General features: G+C 49.7%; 1 protein-coding gene across 3 annotated transcripts in view; it reads left to right on the top strand.

The window, feature by feature from the left end:
- Positions 1-15,437: 15,437 nt before the first annotated feature.
- The window catches only part of MGRN1 (mahogunin ring finger 1), a 119,737-nt gene continuing 114,290 nt past the window's right edge, over positions 15,438-20,884 (top strand). For all 3 annotated transcript variants that reach the window (XM_024197820.3, XM_024197821.2, XM_029911244.1), the window contains exon 1: positions 15,438-15,599. In XM_024197820.3, coding sequence (XP_024053588.2) covers positions 15,512-15,599 — 88 coding nt within the window. In that variant the 5' untranslated portion in view covers positions 15,438-15,511. The remainder of the gene's footprint in view (positions 15,600-20,884) is intronic.

Raw genomic sequence — 20,884 nt, 5'->3', positions numbered from 1 at the left:
GGCTTAAGTCATATTGTGTGTAAACCGTTGTCTGAAACTAGGCCAAAGCTGGGTGAACGCCAAGGTACGGTGGGTTCCATGCCATACACCCTATGGGAAGGCCCTGTCATACAGCCCATGCCCAAGTGCTGCCCAGCTAAGGGCTGATTAGCCCAGAGCCGAGGATGTGAAAGGGAACAGATCCGTGCTCCCCATACACACTGAGAACGGCAGTGACAGGTTCCAGGATACTGTGTTATCTGCATCCAAGCAGGAAGCATCACAGGCTGGAGATTGTCACCTCTGATCCGACTTCCACATTGATAATGAGACTCACAAGGACGTTTTATAGGTGCCTGGATTCTAGCCGGCTGCAGGACAGGACTGGGGAGTATACACTTTAGCTTTCCCCAGGTTCTACTGCCACATGAAAATCTGCAGGGGCAATCAATATGTTGTTCTGGTTAAACCAGGGTAATGTTTAACCAGGGAAAGCTACAGCAGTGAATTAATTATTATGAGCAGCTGCATTGTCCATTAGGAGGATCGTGGATGTGTTCTCAATGTACATTGTCATTTATGGTGCTCGTACACACAGTAATGATCTGTATGCTACATTCACCAGGGGTCAGGAATCCAACTCCTCAGATAAACAGATTTGAGTTCAGTAGGGCAGTTCTCTGGCCTGTGTTATACACAAGGCCAGACTAGTTGATCACAATGGTCTCCCAGTGGCCTTGGAACCTATTGTCCAAATTGAAATGTCTCTGAGCTTTGGGAAGACAAATCCTTATCCAGATTCCAATTCTTCAAGTGAACTCCAGGTGCATAATAGGACAAACTGAACCCCAGCTCCCCAAACATGATGTTCTGTATCAAAGCATTTGGGCCAGAGACTGTCTTTCTGTTGTGTTGTGTGCATTTCTGGGCACACGACTGGCACCAAACTAGTAACTGTAGAAAGAACGGAAGCTGCTCAAGGCTGAACTAACATCCCCTCCCTGCGGTCCTGCATCCCCGGACTTCAGCATCTGTGATATAGTTCCAAACTGTGTCCCTTGCTCCCATCACTACCCAAGCAGAGCTAAAGCGCTTTGGGACAGGGACTGTCTGTAGTGGGGTGGCCCCTTACTGAGGACTCCCTCCTTGGCAGAGGTGTTTCTGCAGGCTCCCCACCTCTGTTTGTTTCCTCTCTTCGGGGCCCTTTAAGAACTCACAGAGACTTTTTCTGATTACTTAACAATACCCCTGCCTGCAGCTAGTTTAATATCAGAACCAGTTCACAACAACCCAGAGTCCCCAACTGAAGTCCATACATAGCACTGGCATTTTTTCTCAGTCCCAGGGCTTTTCTTTCAACTCTGAGCTCCTGGCCAGTCCTCCCAGCACTCCCTCCCTGGGGCTCTGACATCCAGTCCCAAACACAGTCAGGGGTCCCCTTGCCCGCTGCCTCCTGCTCACTGGGCTTTACCCTCCAAGCTCCTGCTACCAGAGTCTTCTCTCATTTTTTGGTTCTCTTTATAGGGAAGTGCCTGATTCCCCTCAGGTGGGGCTCATTCCAAAGCCAGGGTTGGCTTAGCCCCAGGTCTCCAGCCCAGCAGGGCAAGCCATCCGGTTACAATGGCTCTCTCTCATATTTGCACAGCACCTAGCACAACAGGGTCCTGGCCCATGACTCGGGCTCCTAGGTGTGACCACAGCACAAATGATAAATAATAATAAATACTACTAATAAATAAAAAGTAATGCAAGATAGTGAATTGCGCAGCCTGCAGGCCCATTCTCACGTCTCTAGCTTTGCTGAACCATGTTCCCATTCCATTTACATAGTTGTCAAGTTGTAAAACAAGAGCCCATAGTGGCTGAATGCTCTGGAAAGTGGCCGGGGGCTCCTGGTGACATGAAAGGCTCCTTTGAGAACCCAGCATTACCATAGCAGAAGAAAGCACGCAGCCAGGCAGGCACTGCTGGGCTACTCGGCACTATCAGCGAGGGAGACAAGGAAATAATGGCGTTGCTAAGTACCAGGGAATGATAAGCAGGCATGGACATTCAGTGTGAAGGGCTGGGAGATAATAAAGCAAAGGGAAAATGGCAAGTGGAGCTGAAAGGGAAAAAAAACATTCCCAAGTCCACAATGCTCCCTGTGCTTAGCAATGAGCACGCAGGCCCCCAGCAATGGCTGATTAGTTCTGGCCTCCTTGCTGTGTTTTGTGGTGGGTGCAGAGCACTAGTCTAGGAGCCATCTGAGCACATCGCTCTCTAACTCCTCCATCCCTTGGCTGCATTTTGGGTGCAGTCGCATATACGTCAGGGCCAGAAGGGTTCATGGAAAGCGCTCTAGCAGGTCCCATATCTAACCTGTGTGATTTGCAGTGCTTTCCATTGCTTTTATACAAACATGCCACAGTATTGTCCATTACTAGTACTAGGGTGCGCTGCAGTCACGGTGCAAAGCAGGGCAGGCCTTACACCTACTTGATCCCATTGGTCTACATTTACACTGGGGGGTGACCATACAATAACAGCAGTGCACTGTATGGGACAGTTACCATCCGGGCCCATCACAGAGTTTGGAGAAGTGTGCCGTGTTCCAGCATGCGACTAGTGCTTTTATAAGGTCAAGCCAGCCCCCACAGAACAGCCCAGAGGGCTCTTTAGCCGACAAGGTGTAAACACGGCAGGGAAAACAAATTTCCCCCAAAAGCTGGTTTAATTAAAGAAAAATAGATATTTTTAGAAACTACCTTTGTTTGGTTTTTTAGAGGGGGGAGGCTTTGGGCCCTAAGCCAACAGAGGAGTGTTCAAAGCCCTTGGGAGCAGGGTGGTGTTTATAGAGGCAGAGGTCGCAGTCCCGACTCCTCGATCACAAATAAATTGCCTTGAATCTCCAGGACGAGTATTTGTTATTCTAGGAGTAGGTAGTGAACGGTAGCTTTTACAGCTGGAACACAAGTGGCAGTGAGGGGGAAACAGCTGCCTAGCAGGAAAGACAAATCAGATTGTTTTAGTGGGTAATAAAATCCTAAAGCACTGGACTTTGGATGAGCCACTCTGTTGTTCTAGGGTCTGCAGGCAAACACATTTCCTTATTCAAACAAGCACACCTCCCTCATAGCCCAGGAGGCAGCTGAAGGGCAATTCTTTTTAGCTGGAGAAATACTTTAGCAGTGTTAATAAAGACTGAGGGCCTGATCTACCTCTTACTCCACTTTATCCTGGTGAAATTCCATACGCCTCACCGAAGTCACTCCTGATTCACAGCAGGTAGACTTCACTGGAGTTACACCAGTTAACTGCCTAGATGTCACTGGAGTTGTCCTGATTTACATCACTTAACTCCATAAACTTAATTGGGGTCACTCCTGATTCACATTGGGGTAAGTGAAGTCAGATTTCAGAACTCAGTTTAGGCCAAATTTTACATGCCAGGTGTGATCTGGTCAGAGAATGGGGTAAGTGGAAAATGGTCACGGGCACTGTTTGGTGTTCTGTGAGTGTGCAAATGAGGGCTCACTCACCTGTCCAGCTGCAGCTCCTTTCAGCAGAGAGACTGAGGGGGCTTTGCTGCTATTGTTACTCAAGCTAGCTGTGATCTGGCTAGATCACAGCTAGCTTGGGAATGTCTACATGGGCACAATAACCCCTTCCAGTTGCAGCGTATTCAGTTCCTTAGGGAGGCAGCATGGCCTAGCACAGTGGTTTTCAACTTTTATTCATTGGCGGACCCTTACAAAAATTCAAATGGAGGTGTGACCCCCTTTGGAAATCTTAGATGTAGTCTGTGGACCCCCACAAGTTGAAAACCACTGGCTGAGTATATAGAGCACTGGACTGGGATTCAGGAGTTCAGGTTCCAGTCTCAGCTCTTCTGATCAGCGACCGTGGGCACATCACGTTCCCTCTCTCCGCCTCAGAGAAATGTGAATAATGACGCTGGCCCCTTCGTAAAGTGCTTTGAAATCCCCTGAGGATAAGAGCTGGGCATTGTTTTTTGTGCCAGACTCGTCCCTGCAGCAATGACAGCCTGCTTGCTTACTTCAGTCAAACTACAACCCAAGCTTCAGATTCATGGGACAGGAGCAGGCTATTGCTGCATGAGGTGCACATCCTGCCTCTGCTCTATGAAGAAAGGACCCTTTGCCCCAGTTCACCTGGCCAGCACTGAAGGTTCCTTCCTAGCCTCCGTGACCGTGCTGCCCACAAAAGCAGAAGACCTGATTGCTCTCCTCTTGCCATGCACAGCTGCTGGGGTGCTACTGGTCACAAGCACTCCCCTTTCTTTCCCAACAGCTAAAGCCAGCCCCCATTCAGCATTCCCAGGGTGGCGGGATCTGGCTCAGATCTCTATGTGACCATGTGTTGTGCTGCTGTTCTGACCTCGAATTGTTCCTGCTGCTTTCAACATGCCACTCGCTGTAATATCCTGGCTTTCTGTGTGTGACAGCCCCTGGACCACAGAGGATAAAGGACCTGCTACTGCTGTCAGCTGAGGATGGTGCCCTTTAGCTCAAGCAATTCTGGGTCTATGGGTTTTGTAGCAGAAGGGCAACATCCAATCCTAGCTCCTGCATGTGATTAATGGAGCAATTCTCTGTTGCCTCTAGCACAGTGGTCCCCAACTTTTTTTGTCTGGCGGGCGCTAGACGACGAGCCATGGAGGACCGTGGCGGTGGACGAGCATCCGCCGAAATGCCACCGACAAGCAGCAGCATCCAGAGGCGTCGCCGCTGAAATGCCGCCGAAATTCGGCGGCATTTCGGCGGATGCTCGTCCGCCGGCCAATACGCGGGCACCGCGTTGGGGACCCCTGCTCTAGCACATGGATTCTGTACAGCAGGGCCCATATGCAGATATTCTATAACCCAGGCCCCTGGCCTCCAAGATGAGAAATAAACCCTCAGGAGAGGGCTTACCTGGGGAGGCTCCCAGTCAGCAGTGCAGAAGGGGTGCTAAGGCCAATGGGAGTGCAGAGCCAGTGCTTGGGGCGGGGGCAGTGCGTGGAGCCCCTCCTTTAATTTTTTATTAATTGAGTCCTGTATCAGCCACTCCATTATCTTGCCCAGGATCAATAACAGGCCTGTAATTACTCAAGTTGTCCCATTTACCCTTTTTAAATATTAGCACAATACTAGCTTTCTTCCAGTTTTCTGGAATTTCCCCAATGATCCAAGACTTATTGAAAATCAACATTATCGGTCCGGCAAGGCCCTCACCCAACTCTTTTAAAACTCTTGGATGCAAGTTCTGCTTTTTAACATCCTCCTGAGATACTAGTGGGATGGAAAGAATGTTATCATATGATATAACAAATCACCTGTTCTTTTCCCAAATACAGAACAGAAATATTCATTGAATACTTCTGCCTTTTATGCATTTGTAACCCTTCTGCCCATCTAAGTTGGCAGCAACAAGGGCCGGGTTCTGTATCTAGGGGTTCCGTTTCAATAACACAATGCAAAACCGGCTCGAGCCCCCACCCAGTGACCTGGGACAATTACATACCACCCCCCTGGGTACCTCTAAGAGGCAATACTTCCCCTCTCGCAAGCACGGAGTCTGAGTGTAGCAGAAAATGTTTAATGACATGAGGTAAACGACATCAGCATAAAATTGGGAAAACACCACAAACAGGATTCATAACACAAACCATGAGCAAAACCCACCCCAGCAAATTGGGCTGTGTCCATTTCCCTTTGGTTCTTGAATCCCGCAACCCAAAAATCACCCAGAGTCCCCAAAGTCCAACACCCCCAAAGTCTCTTGGGTCCAGCAACCACCCAAAGTCCCAAAAGTCCAACAACCCCCAAAGTCTCTGTCCCTGATCCGTGCAGCCCCAGAGTAAAAGGGGGGAGCACGCAGGGTGTTAAGGGGCACCTTACGTGATCCGAGGCTGGCCAGCCGTCTGTCTCTCCGTGGGGGTTCCACCACAGCCTTTACCACAAGCCAGTCCACTTTCCTGCCATCCCACGAACTGCTCCGCTCTACAAGCCACTCCGCTCCGCTCACCGACCTGTGAGCCGTTCCAGCCGTCCCCGCAAACAGCTCCGCTCGCCGTTCCTTGGGCCACTCCAACCGGCCCCGCAAGTCTCCACACCGCTCGCTGCTCCTCCAGTCGTCCCCACAAATTGCTCCGTCAGCTGCTGAGCAATATAGCTTCAGGCTCCCCCACCAGTTAACACAGCACTCAGTGATCTCAGCTCTTAATAACATCAGCTCTTTTGTGATTTCAGCTCTTAGCAATTTCAGTATAGTAGGGGAGCCCCAGTGCTGGTGCACCATTGGCTCAAAGTGAATTCAGCTCAGCAGCCTGTAACTAGACTCCTACGGGAATCAAAGTTAGCTCTGACATTCAACAGTGGAGAGAGGAGGCAGTGCAATTGGTGTTTTGGACCCTCAGAGGGGGCCCATACCATCAGGTACAAATACCTGTCCCCATCCTCTCTCAATTCACTGGGTTTTGTAACCCATGCCCCTTGACAAGCAAATGCTACTTAGGTAATGGTGACGGATTCACTCAGTCCTTCTGTCATACAACAGTTCCACTGGCCTTGATTCACAGAATCAGGGTAACAAAACTTTATTCTTCCTGCCCCAATAACAGAGAAACTGGGGATCCCACACCAGCCAAAGTAACCACTTTTGGTTGCTGTGGGCTCATGCTAGGCGTGTGGGTGTGCCTATGCAAACGAGATCCGCCCCTGGAGTTCTTTTCCACACTCGCCATAATTCACCACCAGATGTCAGGGTAGAGCTCATCCTGACTCTGCTTACACATTATTATTGATAATTCTACCATCTCCACCTAGTAATGGACCAATACCATTGTTAGGATCCTTTTTGTCCCTAATATACTTAAAAAACTCCTTCTTATTGTCTGTAACTCTGCTGGCCACAGGTTTGTCCTTGTGTCCCTTTGTCTCCCTTATCTATTTTCTACAATTCCTAGCTTCTGATTTATATTCATTATTATGAACTTCATCTTTCTTCCATTTGTTTTATATATATACTTTTATAACTGCCTTACTTCTCCTCTAAATCAGGTCAGTTTTTGAACCAATATGGACTTCTTCCTCAATTGGAGGATTGTGAGGGTTTTTTTGGGGCATCTAGTGAGGTGTTCTTAAACAATTCCCAATTATCATTCACATTTTTCTGATTACATTCTTCCTTGCAGCTGATTTGGCTCAGAATTGTTTTAATCTTTGTGAACTTGGCCCTTTTAAAGCATCAACTATATATATCACTGGTTAGGACTTTATTCTGTTCACACATTATAAATGGGATCAAGTCATGATCACTTGTACTTAAGTTAGCATTAATTTTTAGTTCTGTAATCAGTTCTTCTTTATTTCTCAAAAGGAGGGCTACTATAGAATTCCCCCATGTGGGATGCAACACTTTGAGTTAGGAAATTGTCATCTATAAAGTTTAGAAATTCCAATGTCTTTCTGTCCCCTAGTGTGATTTGACAATCTATAGCAGACACCAGCTACTACTCCATCTTGTGCTGTATCTGGTAGGACATTGACCCATAAGCATTCAAGATCATTTTCTTGTGAGTTATCCGAGACCTGGAAACAGGTAATGACATTTTTGACAGAGTGTCATTCACGGGCGGCAGGTTTCATAGGCTGGGGGAGGCTGTGCCTCTCCAAACAGCCTAGCATGGCCCCGCCGATGCTCCGTCCCCAGGCCCTCTCCGGCAGTTTCCGGCACTTTGCCCTGGCCCAGGCTGGCAGGGGCTGGCCAGCCTGCTTCCCACCCGGCACTTGGACCATGATGCCCGGACACCCGGCACACCGAGGCTGGGGGCAACTTCCCAGTATACCGGGGCTGAGGGTGCTGTCACCACGCTGCCTGGCCTCCTGGCACACCAGGGCTGGGGATGCTGTGGCCACGTCACCCAGCTGCCTGGCCACCCAGCACACCAGGGCTGGGGGCACTGCCACTCGGCACTGTGGGGCTGGCTGCCCAGCACACCAGGGCTGGGGGCTCTGCAACCATGTTGTCCAGCCATGTGGCGCATTGAGGCTGGGGGCGCTGCTGCCCGGTGCTCCAGGGGTGGGGACGCTGCAACCGCACCGACCGACCGCCCGGGCTGGGGCCAGGGGCTGCAGTGGGGTGCTCTGGGCTCCTGTGGGGGAGGGGTGGCAGAAGAGGAGGGGAAGGGGCGGGGTATCGGGCACAAGGGGCAGGGCCGGGGGCTAGCCTCCCCCAAGGGCTGGGTCACTGGCCACCCATGGTGTCATTCCCTCTTCCGTTTTGCCCCCTCGATCCATCTTATTATGATCATTGATTTGTAACATTTGAATTATGGGAATCATCCCACTAGGTTTCAGTAATAGCAACTACATGAAATTTATGCTAATCAATGAGCAATTCCAGTTCCTCTTGTTTGTCTCCTGTGTCCAGTGCTCTGTCCACTAGACCTCACTGCCTCCCAAATATGTGAGGTAGCTCTGAACTTCTGCTCTTAAGGTCTAACAACTTCTTTCTTCTTAAGAGAATCCAGACAAAAGTGCACAAAGGGGAAGAGAGAGACAACGAGCAAGAGCCAGGGAAATGCAGCTTCAGTCTCTGACACTCCCAGCTCAGTTGCTGAACTATTACGGACTCAGCAAACGGCTCAGCAAGCCCCTTGCTTTGCTCCTGACACTGATTAGATTGCTCTTATGTCCCTCTGGGCCCATCTGTGGGTTGTAGTTTTTTTCTACTGAGATCAGGCTGCTTTTGGCTTCTCACACTGCCCAGTGATGGTCACAGCAAGTGATGCACTCTGCGTAGATTTCTTCTGGCTGGCTACTTCCTTCCCAGCTAAGTAGCTGCTCATGACCCAGCCATGGAGACTAGGATGTCATCTGCTTCCTCATCCTGGTCTGGCCTGGACCATTTACAATCCTCCCCCATACCTCCACATACACACCCACTTATTCATTTTCAACCACATACAGACATCCCACTCGCACACAGTATCTGCATCCAAAAACACTCTCTCCCACACTCTCTGATCCACCCTCCCTTACAGCCAAACACCTAGCAGCCCCAGGGCTCTTGCCTCTTCTCTATTGTTCATTCATGCAGTAGCATGTGGACAAAGGTGTCGTCAGTGAGGAGAGGGGCAGGTTGGCCCTACAGCCAAGAAAGTGACAGGCCCACTGGGCAAGTACCTGGTGGGCCAGTCTGATATCATCAGAGGCTGCAGTGACAAATGGACGCTGCAGAGAAGAAGGCTCTTGCACCAGCAATGGTGAGACTAGGGCTGTGCCTACACTTAAAATGCTATAGCAGCACAGCTGCACTTCTGCATCGGCCCTGCAGCATAGGCAGTACCTACAGCAACGGGAGGGGTTCTCTCCTTGCTGTTGTTAATTCACCTCCCTGAGAGGTGGTAGGTAGGTCGACAGAAGAATTCTTCCACCATTCTAGCACTGTTTACACCAGGGCGAGCACTTGGCTGGTATAGCTATACCGGTATCCTATATGCTAGCTATACCTTGCTGTATATTATACTGGTATAACCGTACGGACCCACTTGCTGGCACAGCTCCGTAGGGCCAAACCCAGGGCCTCTGTTCTTGAGCGCCATCTACTGACACCCGATCTATTAGCTAGCTAGCTGTCTACGTAGGCACAGCCATAGAGCGGTGGAATGCTTGGGAAGTAGAGAGGTGAGGGCTCCGAGAATGGCTGGCTGATGTGGGAAGGGGAGGGGGAGCAGAGGATGTATGTGTGGGTGGGGTAGAGGTGAGAAGGCAGCAGCACAGCTGGTGCTCAGGGAGGCGTTGATGGGATGTTTTGCCCAACTTACCAGCAGGTCACGGAAGCAGATGAAAAGCAGCTAAGGGGAAAGCCAAGCCAGGCCTTCCTCTAGTGACGAGGGCATGCCCTTCGTCTCCACTCCCTGCTCTGGGACTGCACACACACCAGGAGCACAAAGTTCAGCCCTGGGACTTCCCCTGCACTCACAGCTCAGCCACTGGCACAGGGAGCCAGAAACCTTGACTCTTGTGCCGTCCCCTCAGTAAGAGTGTTAATGCTGCACTTTCCTTTGCCCTGCCACATGCCTCAGATCCTGCCTCTTGCCTTAGCAACCCCCCCACAACACCTGTCCTCCCGATCATCCGCCTGGCCCTCAATCTCCCCATCACTCAGCTCCCCCCCAACTCTTCTGCTTACATGGCTTGTGAATGGATCAAACCAGTTTCCCTTGTCTTTCTCCCCCATCAGCTTTCCCCGTGGTCAGAGCCTGCCTCCCTGGCTTTCACAGGTCCCTGTTTCCAGTCCCATCACTGCATGAAGCATGAATGTCCCATTCAGTTACATCACATGAAGGCAAACAACTAAATAGTGACACATTTTATAAGCGCTCGTATTCAAATGCTAGAAGCCGAAATACTCAGATGGGTGAACTTGAGTGCCTGGTATTAAATTTGGATATGGATATAAGAGGCATCACAGAAACTTGGTGGAATGATGATAATGAATAGGCCATGGTAATACTAGGGTACAAAAGATATAGGAATGACAGAATAGGTCGCACTGGTGGGGGAGTGACACTATAATGTGAAAGAAAGCATAGAGTCAAATAAATTAAAAATCTTAAATAAATCAAACTATACCATAGTATCGCTATGGATAGAAATTCCATGCTTGAATAATAAGAGTATAGTAGTAGGAAAATGCTACCAACCACCTGACCAGGATGGTGACAATGACTGTGAAATGCTCATGGAAATTAGACAGGCTAGAAAACAAAAAGCCCAATAATAATGCGGGATTTCAACTATCCTCATATTGACTGGGAAATGTCGCCTCAGGACAGGATACAGAGCTAAAATTTCTAGACACCATTAATGGCTGCTTCTTGGAGCAGCTTGTCCTGGAACCCACAAGGGCAGAGGCAATTCTTGATTTAGTCCTAAGTGACGCACAGGATCTGGTCCAAGAGGTGAATATAGCTGAACCGTGCAGTAATAGTGACCATAATGTAATTAATGTTAACATCTTAATTCCAAAGAAACCCAGCACAGTAGCATTTAATTTCAAAGAGGGGAACTACAGAGAAATGAGGAAGCTAGTTAAATGGATATTAAAAGGAACACTCACACGAATGAAATGCCTGCAAACTGCATGGAAACTTTTTTAAAGTACCATGACAGAGGCTCAAACTAAATGTATACCCCAAGAAGCTTTCTAACAATGGGTGGGCCATTGGTGCCCAAATCGTGGTCCCACCCTCTGCACTGCCCCTTCTCCCCTGCCCTGCCCCTTCCCTCAAGGCCCCACCCTGCCCCTTTTCCCCAAGCTCCTACCCCTTCTCCCCAACACCCCACCCAGTCCCTTCTCTCTGAGCCCCTACCCTCACACTACCCCTTCCCCTGAGGCTACACCCCCACACTGCCCCTTCTCCCCAAGCTCCTGCCCTTATGCTGCCTCTTCCCCAGAAGCCCTGCTTCCACACAGCCTCTTCCCCCCAAAACCCCGCCCCCCCCAGTCGTTCATCCTTAGGGCCGATAAAAAGTGGACGGGCATAGCCCTGCCTCTTTTAAAAGTGCGAAGGGCATGGTGCTCGGCAGGGCCGGCTCCAGGCACCAGCTGAGCAAGCTGGTGCTTGGGGCGGCAGATTGTTCGAGACGGCATTCTGCCCAATCCTAGGGCGGCATGGCCGCTTTTTTTTTTGTTCCACTCCAGCCGCCCTTTATGGGGTGGCAGCGCGGAGGACCGGAGCGCTCTGCAGGGCAGTCCTCTTCCTTCCCTCCCCGCCGACTGGAGCAGAGCCCTCAGGGCAGGCGGAAAGAGGCGGCGCAGCAGGAGGGGCCGTGTGGCTGCGCCCCTGCTGTAGCCCTGGCCGCCCCCTTCTCTCTCTCTCCCGCCCGCTCCCTCTCCCTTCCCCCCCCCCCGCCGGTCCCCCCGCACCGGCGCTTCGCCTGCGCCGCAGGTTTTTTGGTTTTTTTTTTGTGCTTGGGGTGGCCAAAAAGCCAGAGCCGGCCCTGGTGCTTGGCTCTTCCTGTTCTGGCACCCCTGCTCTGGACCCCTTCCTATGGAGGGCCATCTCCTCTGCTGAGGTAAATCACCGTAGCTCATTGAGTTTATAGACCTACAGTGATTGACACCAGCTGGGGAGCTGGGCTGGCCCGTTGATGAGAAGTCTGAACTGGCGAATCTCTGGTCCCTTTGAAGGTTAGCTGCATCTCTGGTAACACGGCCCAGGTGAATGTATCTAAACAAATATGTGTTTGGGAGGCGCGAGGTACTTCTGACCTTCTCACATGTCCTGCTGGTGCAGCCCTCACATAGGGCCAGATCCTGGGAGGTGCTGAGCATCCTCCTCTTCCTGTGAATATGGGAGCTGCACTCAGCCCTTTGCAGGATCAGGACCAGAGATGGGTGCTGTGATGTGAGTCCCCAGGCTGGAAAGAGGCTGTCTCCACAGGTTTCCGGCAGGAGACAATTGCAGATCAAAGTGCACAATGGGGACCCACCCTGGGCGGATCACTGAGAACTTTGTATGAGGGGAGGCAGTAAAAGTCATGTGACGCACCTGTTCCTTGGGTGGGTGTTTTAGTTAGCATGAACACGGAGCATCGTATTTCCATTCAAGTCACAGCGAGGGTCCCTGGAGACTACGTGCCACAGCATAGTCCGAGGCCAAGCCCACCACGATCCAAGCTAGACACTGCACCCTAATCAGCTGCCTGGATTGTGATGGCGCCTCTCGGGGGCCAGTCATCTCCGCAGGCCCCGCAGCAGAGAAGTAGCATTTCCAGCAACATCCATCACCTGTCAGCAGTCAGAGCTGGAATCGTCCTTGAGCCCCCTCCTTCCATTCCCGGGCTGGGACAGGACTGCTCCCTATTGCATATCTGCCAGTGCTTCACTGGTCTGGTGTCAACTGTCCCGAGTGAGGGGCTCTCAGGCCATTTGTGGGAGACGATTCCACAGCCCAAGCCATCTCCTGTCCAGGGCATGTCCCCTTCAACCTCACCCATTCCTCCCATGACATCCCTGGGTCTGCACTGAGTACCTGACGGGTCCCCCTTGATCCAGGCAAAGCTAGTGGGCACAGAGAGTGCCAGGCCTCTTTGAGGGAATGGCCCCATGCCTGTGGGATCCTGGCAGCTAGCACCCTGCCCGTGGTTGAGCACTGCCGGGCAAGACCAATCCCTTACTCTGGCAGCTAGGTCTACCTGTCTCTGTAATGCCCCCAGCCTGCAGATCATGTCATAAGAACATAAGAACGGCCATACTGGGTCAGACCAAAGGTCCATCTAGCCCAGTATCCTGTCTTCCGACAGTGGCCAATGCCAGGTGCCCCAGAGGAATGAACAGAACAGGTAATCATCAAAAAGCAACAAAGAGTCCTATGGCACCTTATAGACTAACAGACGTATTGGAGCATACGCTTTCGTGGGTGAATACCCACTTCATCAGACACATGTAGTGGACTCTTTGTCGCTTTTTACAGATCCAGACTAACACGGCTACCCCTCTGATAGGTAATCATCAAGTGATCCATCCCCTGTTGCCCATTCCCAGCTTCTGGCAAACAGAGGCTAGGGACACCGTCCCTGCCCATCCTGGCTAATAGTCATTGATGGACCTATGCTCTATAAACTTATCCAGTTCTTTTTTGAACCCTGTTATAGTCTTGGCCTTCACAACATTGTCTGGCAAAGAGTTCCATAGATTGACTGTGTGTTGTGTGAAAAAATACTTCCTTTTATTTGTTTTAAACTAGGGCTGTCAAGCGATTAAAAAAAATAATCACAATTAATTGCACGATTACAAAAATTAATCACGATTAATTGCACTGTTAAACAATAATAGAATACCATTTATTTAAATATTTTTGGATGTTTTCTACATTTTCAAATATATTGATTTCAGTTACAACACAGAATACAAAGTGTACAGTGCTCACTTTATATTTATTTTTGATTACAAGTATTTGCACTGTAAAAAAACAAAAGAAATAGTATTTTTCAATTCAACTAATACAAGTACTGTAATGCAATCTCTTTATCATGAAAGTTGAACTTACACATGTAGACTTATGTACAAAAAAACCTGCATTCAAAAATAAAACAATGTAAAATTTTAGAGCCTGCAAGTCCACTTAGTCCTACTTCTTGTTCAGCCAATCGCTCAGACAAGTTCTTACCCACGAAAGCTTATGCTCCCAATACTTCTGTTAGTCTTAAAGGTGCCACAGGACCCTCTGTTGCTTTTTTCAGACAAACAAGTTTGTTTACATTTGCAGGATATAATGCTGCCCGCTTCTTGTTTGATATGATATGAAAATGTAGAAAAACATCCAAAATATTTAATACATTTCAATTGGTATTCTATTATTTAACAGTGCAATTAAAACTGTGATTAATCACAATTAATTTTTTGAGTTAATCATGTGAGTTAACTGTGAGTTAATCGACAGCCCTATTTTAAATCTGCTGCCTATTAATTTCATTTGGTGACCCCTAGTTCTTGGATTATGAGGAGTAAATAATACTTCCTTATTTACTTTCTCTACACCAGTCATGATTTTATAGACTTCAATCATATACCCCTTAGTCATCTCTTTTCCAAGCTGAAAAGTCCCAGTCTTATTAATCTCTCCTCATATGGAAGCCGTTCCATACCACAAATAATTTTTGTTGCCCTTTTCTGAACCTTTTCCAAGTCCAATATATCTTTTTTGAGATGGGGCGACCACATGTGCACGCAGTATTCAAGATGTGGGCATACCCTGGATTTATATAGAAGCAATATGATATTTTCTGTCTTATTTCCTATCCCTTTCTTAATAATTCCCAACATTGTCTTTGCTTTTTGGACTGCTGCTGCACATTGAGTGGATGTTTTCAGGGAACTATCCACAATGACTCTAAGATCTCTTTCTTGAGTGGTAACAGCTAATTTAGACCCCATCATTTTATATGTAGCATGCCCTAGGATGCTCTGCCTGGGGGCGCCCTGTCACCCTCCCCCACCGTGCTGGGGGTGGTCTGGTTATGCTACGGGGATCCCAGTGCGGGGAGGCTCCGTCGCCCTGTCCAGCCATGCTGGTGGGCCCTATCAGAGATCCCCATCGCCCTGCCGGTCCGGGGTGGGCCGCGGCCCACGGCTCCTCCAGCTGACCCCGCTGCAGCAAGCTCGATCTTCCCAGGCTGGTCTGGTCTGCCGGACAGGAGGCAGCGCCCTCTGCTGGCGGCTGTGCGCGTTACAGCTCTCACACTCCCGGAAGAGTCCATTGGGTGAAGGGGCACGCACAACCCCTACTCGCACCTCCAACTGCGCTGTTGGTACGGCCCGGCCGAGCCGTCGGGCTGTGGTGTGGCGGACCGGGCGCGGTGGCTGCTGGGAGTTGTAGTCCCAGGGGGCGGGAGCTGTCTTGCGCGACGGGGCGGACGGACTCGCTTTCCCGTGCTGCCCCGCGACTGGCTGTGGTGGTGCGAGTCGCTGGGTCCGGGGCGCTCGCTGGCCGCTCTCGCCGCTGCTGGGTCCCCGGCCGGTCCGGTCCGGTCCCGCCATGGGCTCCCTGCTGAGCCGGCGCATCGCGGGCGTGGAGGACATCGACATCCAGGCCAACTCGGCCTATCGCTACCCGCCCAAGTCCGGTAAGGGCGGTTCGGCCCGGGGGAGCCCCCCCCCAGCGCCTCGACCCCCCGCCCTCCCTCCATCCCCCCGGGCCTCGACCCCCCGCCCTGTCCCCGCATCAACCTCCTGTCAGCCCCCCAGCGCTCCCCCCGGGCCTCGGCCCCCTCCGTTCCTCCCAGCGCCCCTGAGCATCGCGCTCTCCCCTGGGCCCTGGCCCCCCTTGGCGGTGCTCAGGTTTGGGGCTTGGCTCCCGATTCTGCCCCCAGGAGGTTGCTTTCACCCTGCACCCGTTCCCCGGGGCCTTGGGAAGGTTGGAGGTTAAAGGCCACTGTGTGATGCAGTTGTGTAGGTGTGATCAGCGCAGTCCCAAGGTACACTGACCAGTTAACGCCCATCCGGCACACACCCCCTTGTGTTATTGACCGTGAAGTTATTACTTCAGACAGAGCTTGCTGGGCCTCACCTGTGCAGTTTGATTGCTGCTATCACTGCTTAGGTGGCACGCAGCCGGCCAGGTCCCTCTTTTGGGGCCCCTGTCCTAGCCCAAGGGTGCAGAGTTTGGGTTGCACACATGATGGGAGAATTTACATCATGGGAAGATTTTTTTTCACCATGGCACTTATAGAGACCTTTGCTTATCAAACACTTAAAAATGATGGGCCTGTAATGCCTGCCAGGAGTCCTTTGGGTTGTGTTATATAGTACAGGAGAGGGGAGCTCCCTGGGAAAAGAATGGGTGTGGATCTGCAAGTGGAGTTTTAAGAGCACTTCATGGGCTTTTGGGGCTTAGCCCTGCTCTTCTAAAACTCAGAGCATTTGACTTCTTTACACCATAAGGGCTGTTCTCTATTTCCCCATCTCTGCATTTAACTTCCTTCTTGTATGGTGTAAACAATACAGGGTGTGTGGTGCTCAACAAAAATTACTGGGTGGGATAATGGTCTCTGTCAGGGAAATGCTTCCTTCCGGCCAGTATCTGACCTCAGGGTTAAAGACACAGAAAGCAACACCTTGCAGTAAGAGGACAGCATCTCCTCAGACTAAATACTTCCTGCTGTCACTGCATGGATTGGAGACAGCCCCTTGCACCATCAGAACTTAACAAGAAACGCATGCCTCCACAGAGCAGGGAGAAACCCTGATTCTTACTGAATCAATAAATCTGTAACTTCCAGGCTGTCCGGCCCCAAAAGTCCTACGGAAAGGACTTTTTCGCCTGACGGTATAAATGTATTGCTTAAATAAAAAGGTTCTGTTTGATTTTTTTTCCCTTTCACTCTTCCCTGGGACCTGTATGGCTGCAAAGGCTCCCAGCCTGCCACTTCTGTTTTGCTCCATCCATCATTTTCCTTTCTTCCTTTCTCCTATGAATGGGAGGCTTGTTCAGTGTCATTAATTCTGCTTACGGAGGGATTTTTGTCTATAGTCCATGGGACAAGGTCATTTGATTCTTCTGATTGGTGAATTCCTCAAACTGGGAGGTCCAGAGACCCCAGAATGTGACTACCAAGCTCCAGCCTGAAGGTTGCACAAATCTGAACTGAAGATGCGATTGCCTGTCACTAGTTAAAGAGAGTTGGGAGTGTTCCCTCTAATTTTTCCCACACATGGTCTGGACTGGGTTGGGGCTGGGGAGAGGTGCCCCTCCCCCGGCTGTGGCAGGTTAGGGCTGGGGGAGGGGTGCCCCAGCTGTGGCAGGTCTGGGGCTGGGTTTGGACTGGGGGAGAGGCACCTCTCCCCCGGCCGTGGCAGGTCCTGGCCTGGCGGGTTCCCTGAGTGCCTGTGCAGTGCTTAATAGGCACAGCTTACAGGGAATTTAGGTTGGGACATCCAGTCCTGAATCCCCACAGCCTTCAAGACTCTAGGTTCCCCTAAAAGTTGCTCCTGAGTATTGGTTTGCAAGGGACGATAGGAACCAGACTGATGTGTTAACTTATCTGTTAACGTGAAACATTTTTATCAGGCCTTCTAGCTGCTCTCCTAGCGATGACAAACACACACAAACATCTGTGTTGCCAATGCCATGTGACTCTTTATCCTTTGTGTCTCTTACCCTCCCCAGGATAATTAACTGGCATCCAAAGAAATCAGGGGCATCTGTTGCCATGGGACTGTAGAGATGTGGTTAAATTATACTTAAAGGTGAAGCTTTCTGTGGGGGCAGAAGTGTTTGTGTTCCACCATTTAAAAGGTGGCTGTCAAAGAGCTCTGTGTCTCTGGCATCTTTTCCCAAGGGCTTCTTAAACAGATGCCCTTGTGCTTGTTCTGGAGAGAGACTGCGGTGATCAACAAACCTGAGGCACTGTTCCCTGGTATATGTCAGCAGTGGTCAAACCAGTGTATCAATAGTCTTTAAATGGCCTGATGAGAGGGAAAGGAAGGGGGATGTTGGTGGTCTTGGGGTGATTTGAAATGTATAGGGGAACCAGCCTACTAACTGAAAAAGCAAGAGACTTATGGTGCTGCTTTGTGTAATTGGGATGTAAGGCCGGTTATCACAGTGGGTTCTAGATGTAGGCTCCTGACAGCTGTAATTTGTCAGTCCTCCTGGCATTTAGATTACTGTGATGTTTCTTCAGAGGGAATGATGAACTAATTCATCTTATTTGAAGAGGCTCAGAGTATGTATGGACAGAAGACATTGTTTGTGAGACATTTCTCAGTAGTTGCAGCAGTTTGATTATAGGGATGTTCATTGACTGGTCCCCAGGCAGTTCTCTATTTCCCACAGTGGGTACAGAACTCCTGACCCTGAATTTCCAGAGATGGACAGCCACCTTCAGCATTGAGTTCTGTGGGGATAGGCCTGCTTCCTAAAGGCATGCACAATCCTGACCCTGCCTAAAAAGGCTTGAAACTCAGGCCTGGTCTACACTACATGGTTAGTAAGTTGCCTTGCGTCGACCTAGCTGTGAAAGCGTCTTCACTTAACTTTGTCTCCTCATGACAGACCTCTCTACGCCGATTTAGTAATGCCACCTCCTTGAGCGGCATAGAGCCATGGTCGATGTCATTAGGTTGACGCGGTGTCAGTGTAGACACTGCATTGCTTATGTCAACTATTACTGGGTTTCAGGATCTGTCCCACATTGATAGTACAATTGACACAAGTGCTCCTGGGGAGGACACGCACCGCCGACACAAGAAGCCAAGTGTGCGCACACAAACGATTTAATAACTGCGGTGGCTGTATGATTTTGGCACCATCCCATCTTGTCCCAGAGTACATCTACAGAAAGGGATACTTCTCTATGGTTATGCAAGTGTTGGTGGATCATGGGGGATGCTTCGCCAACATCAACATGGTCTGGTCCAGGAATGCGCGTGATCCTCGCATCTTTAGGAATGCAGGACTGTTCAGAAAGCTGCAAGCAGGGACTTTCTTTCCCAACCAGCGGATTACCATTGGTGATATTGAAATGCTAATAATGATCCTGGTGGATCCAGCCTACCCCTTACTCCCCTGGCTCATGGAGCTGTATACCGGCCACCTGGACAGCACCAAGGGAGAGATTCATTGGCTCAGCAAGTGCAGAATCCCAGTTGAATGTGCTTTTGGTAGATTGAAGGGATGCTAACGTTGTTTACTCACCAGATTGGATCTCTGTGAGAAAAATATCCCAATGGTTATAGCTGCCTGCTGTGTCTTGAATAGTATCTGTCAAGCAAAGGGGAAAAGTTGCTGCCAGGATGGAGATGAAGCAGCTGTCCACTGAGTTTGAGCAGCCAGATGGAAGGGTTATTAGAAGAGCTCAGTGCAGAGCTGTACAGCTCAGGGAGACCTTGTGGCTCACTGTTAAAACGCTCTTTCAGTAATGCATAGTGGTGTACTGTGCTCTACCTGGCTCTGCTGTTTTAGGGGACTGTTAGGAGTTGTGTGCTGCTTGGTGTACATCTGTGAATATAACACTGCCAATGCACCTATTAATTTGGTGGTGCTTGCTGTACATTTATGATTATTATGCTGTCACTGATCCTATGAGTTGTGTCATGCTGACTAACAAGTAAGTGGATGCTTTCAGTTCTGGTAGGCATTCTGCAGCACATCTTGGGAATTAATAAACATGAATTATTTTCTGAACAATAGAATTTAATTGAGTAACAAAACCCATGTGCAAAAAAATTTTTTTGTGTGTGCAATTTAAAAGCAAATACATAAAAATCTTAATACATGAATGGAACTTAACAAGGAGAAAGAACGTTCATGTCCATTTTGGCTACACATACAGCAACCGTGGCTTTCATAGGTCAGGGTATGTGACACTACTAGCCTGTGTGCTGCAATGGTGCCTGGCAATGTTATCACCCACTGGTGTGGGAAAGTGTCCTACTGCGGAGGAAGAAATAAGACTGTCATCCCTAGAAACCTTTGGGAGAGGACTGCAAAGTACCTCCAGGAATGTTTCATTGAGCTCTCTCAGGAGCATTCAGGGGACATCCCTGTGCACACAAACTGCTCTGTATGGCCCCCTTTCTCAAACTGTACAGGGCAATGAAAAGCAGAGAACTCCTCTACCTCTCCTAGTATAAGTAAATTAATGCAAAGTCGATAGCTGCTACATTAGGGGTGCCATCAGTATATCATTATAATGGGACATACATTTACACGGTTACCTGATGTTCCTTCCCCCGCATCAGGCTCGCCTGTGCTCAATGCCATGACTGACTGAACTGCAGTAGAGTCTCAAACGGATACTGGCTTGAGGTATAGCTGGAGCCCCTGGATGCATGTAGCAGGCATAGTCGGCTGGGCAATTGCACACAATAGTAGATGACTGCTAGGTGTGCTTGCCAAGCTGTCCAATCGGGAATAGGCATTTCAAAAAATTGCGGGGTTTTAAAGATCAGCTGCTGGAGGACTGTTAAGGTCGACATAGGTAATGCAGTGTCTACACTTTCACTGCATCGATCTCAGTATGTCGACCCTGGCTCTACACCTCTCAGGGAGGTGGTGCTACTGCATTGCTGTAATGGAGCACTTACATCGGTGGGAGACAAATTTAAGTGTAGAGACACATGCACAGCGAGGTTAATACAAGGTGGTATACATCGACCTAACTTTGTAGTGTAGACCAGGCCTTAGAGTAACCTTACTTCTGGACTAGGTAAACTCCAACCCTCTGACTTCTTTGGAGGAGAAATTAAAATGATTGAATTGGATCAATCTGGAGTGAATGTACAAACTCCATCCTCAGTGGTGGTTTACTGCTTAGAACAAAGGACTGACAAAAGACAGTGCTGGGTTGAAAAGCCAGGTAGAGCTACCAGTAGACCAAGCATAATCCCAAAACGCGTGTATTCTGGG

This window comes from Terrapene carolina, unplaced genomic scaffold (assembly GCF_002925995.2).
Source record: "Terrapene carolina triunguis isolate 2854851 unplaced genomic scaffold, T_m_triunguis-2.0 Scaffold93, whole genome shotgun sequence".
Taxonomy (NCBI): Eukaryota; Metazoa; Chordata; order Testudines; family Emydidae; genus Terrapene; species Terrapene triunguis.
Note: the sequence above shows the minus strand (reverse complement) of the source record. Positions and strands in the feature narration are given on the sequence as shown.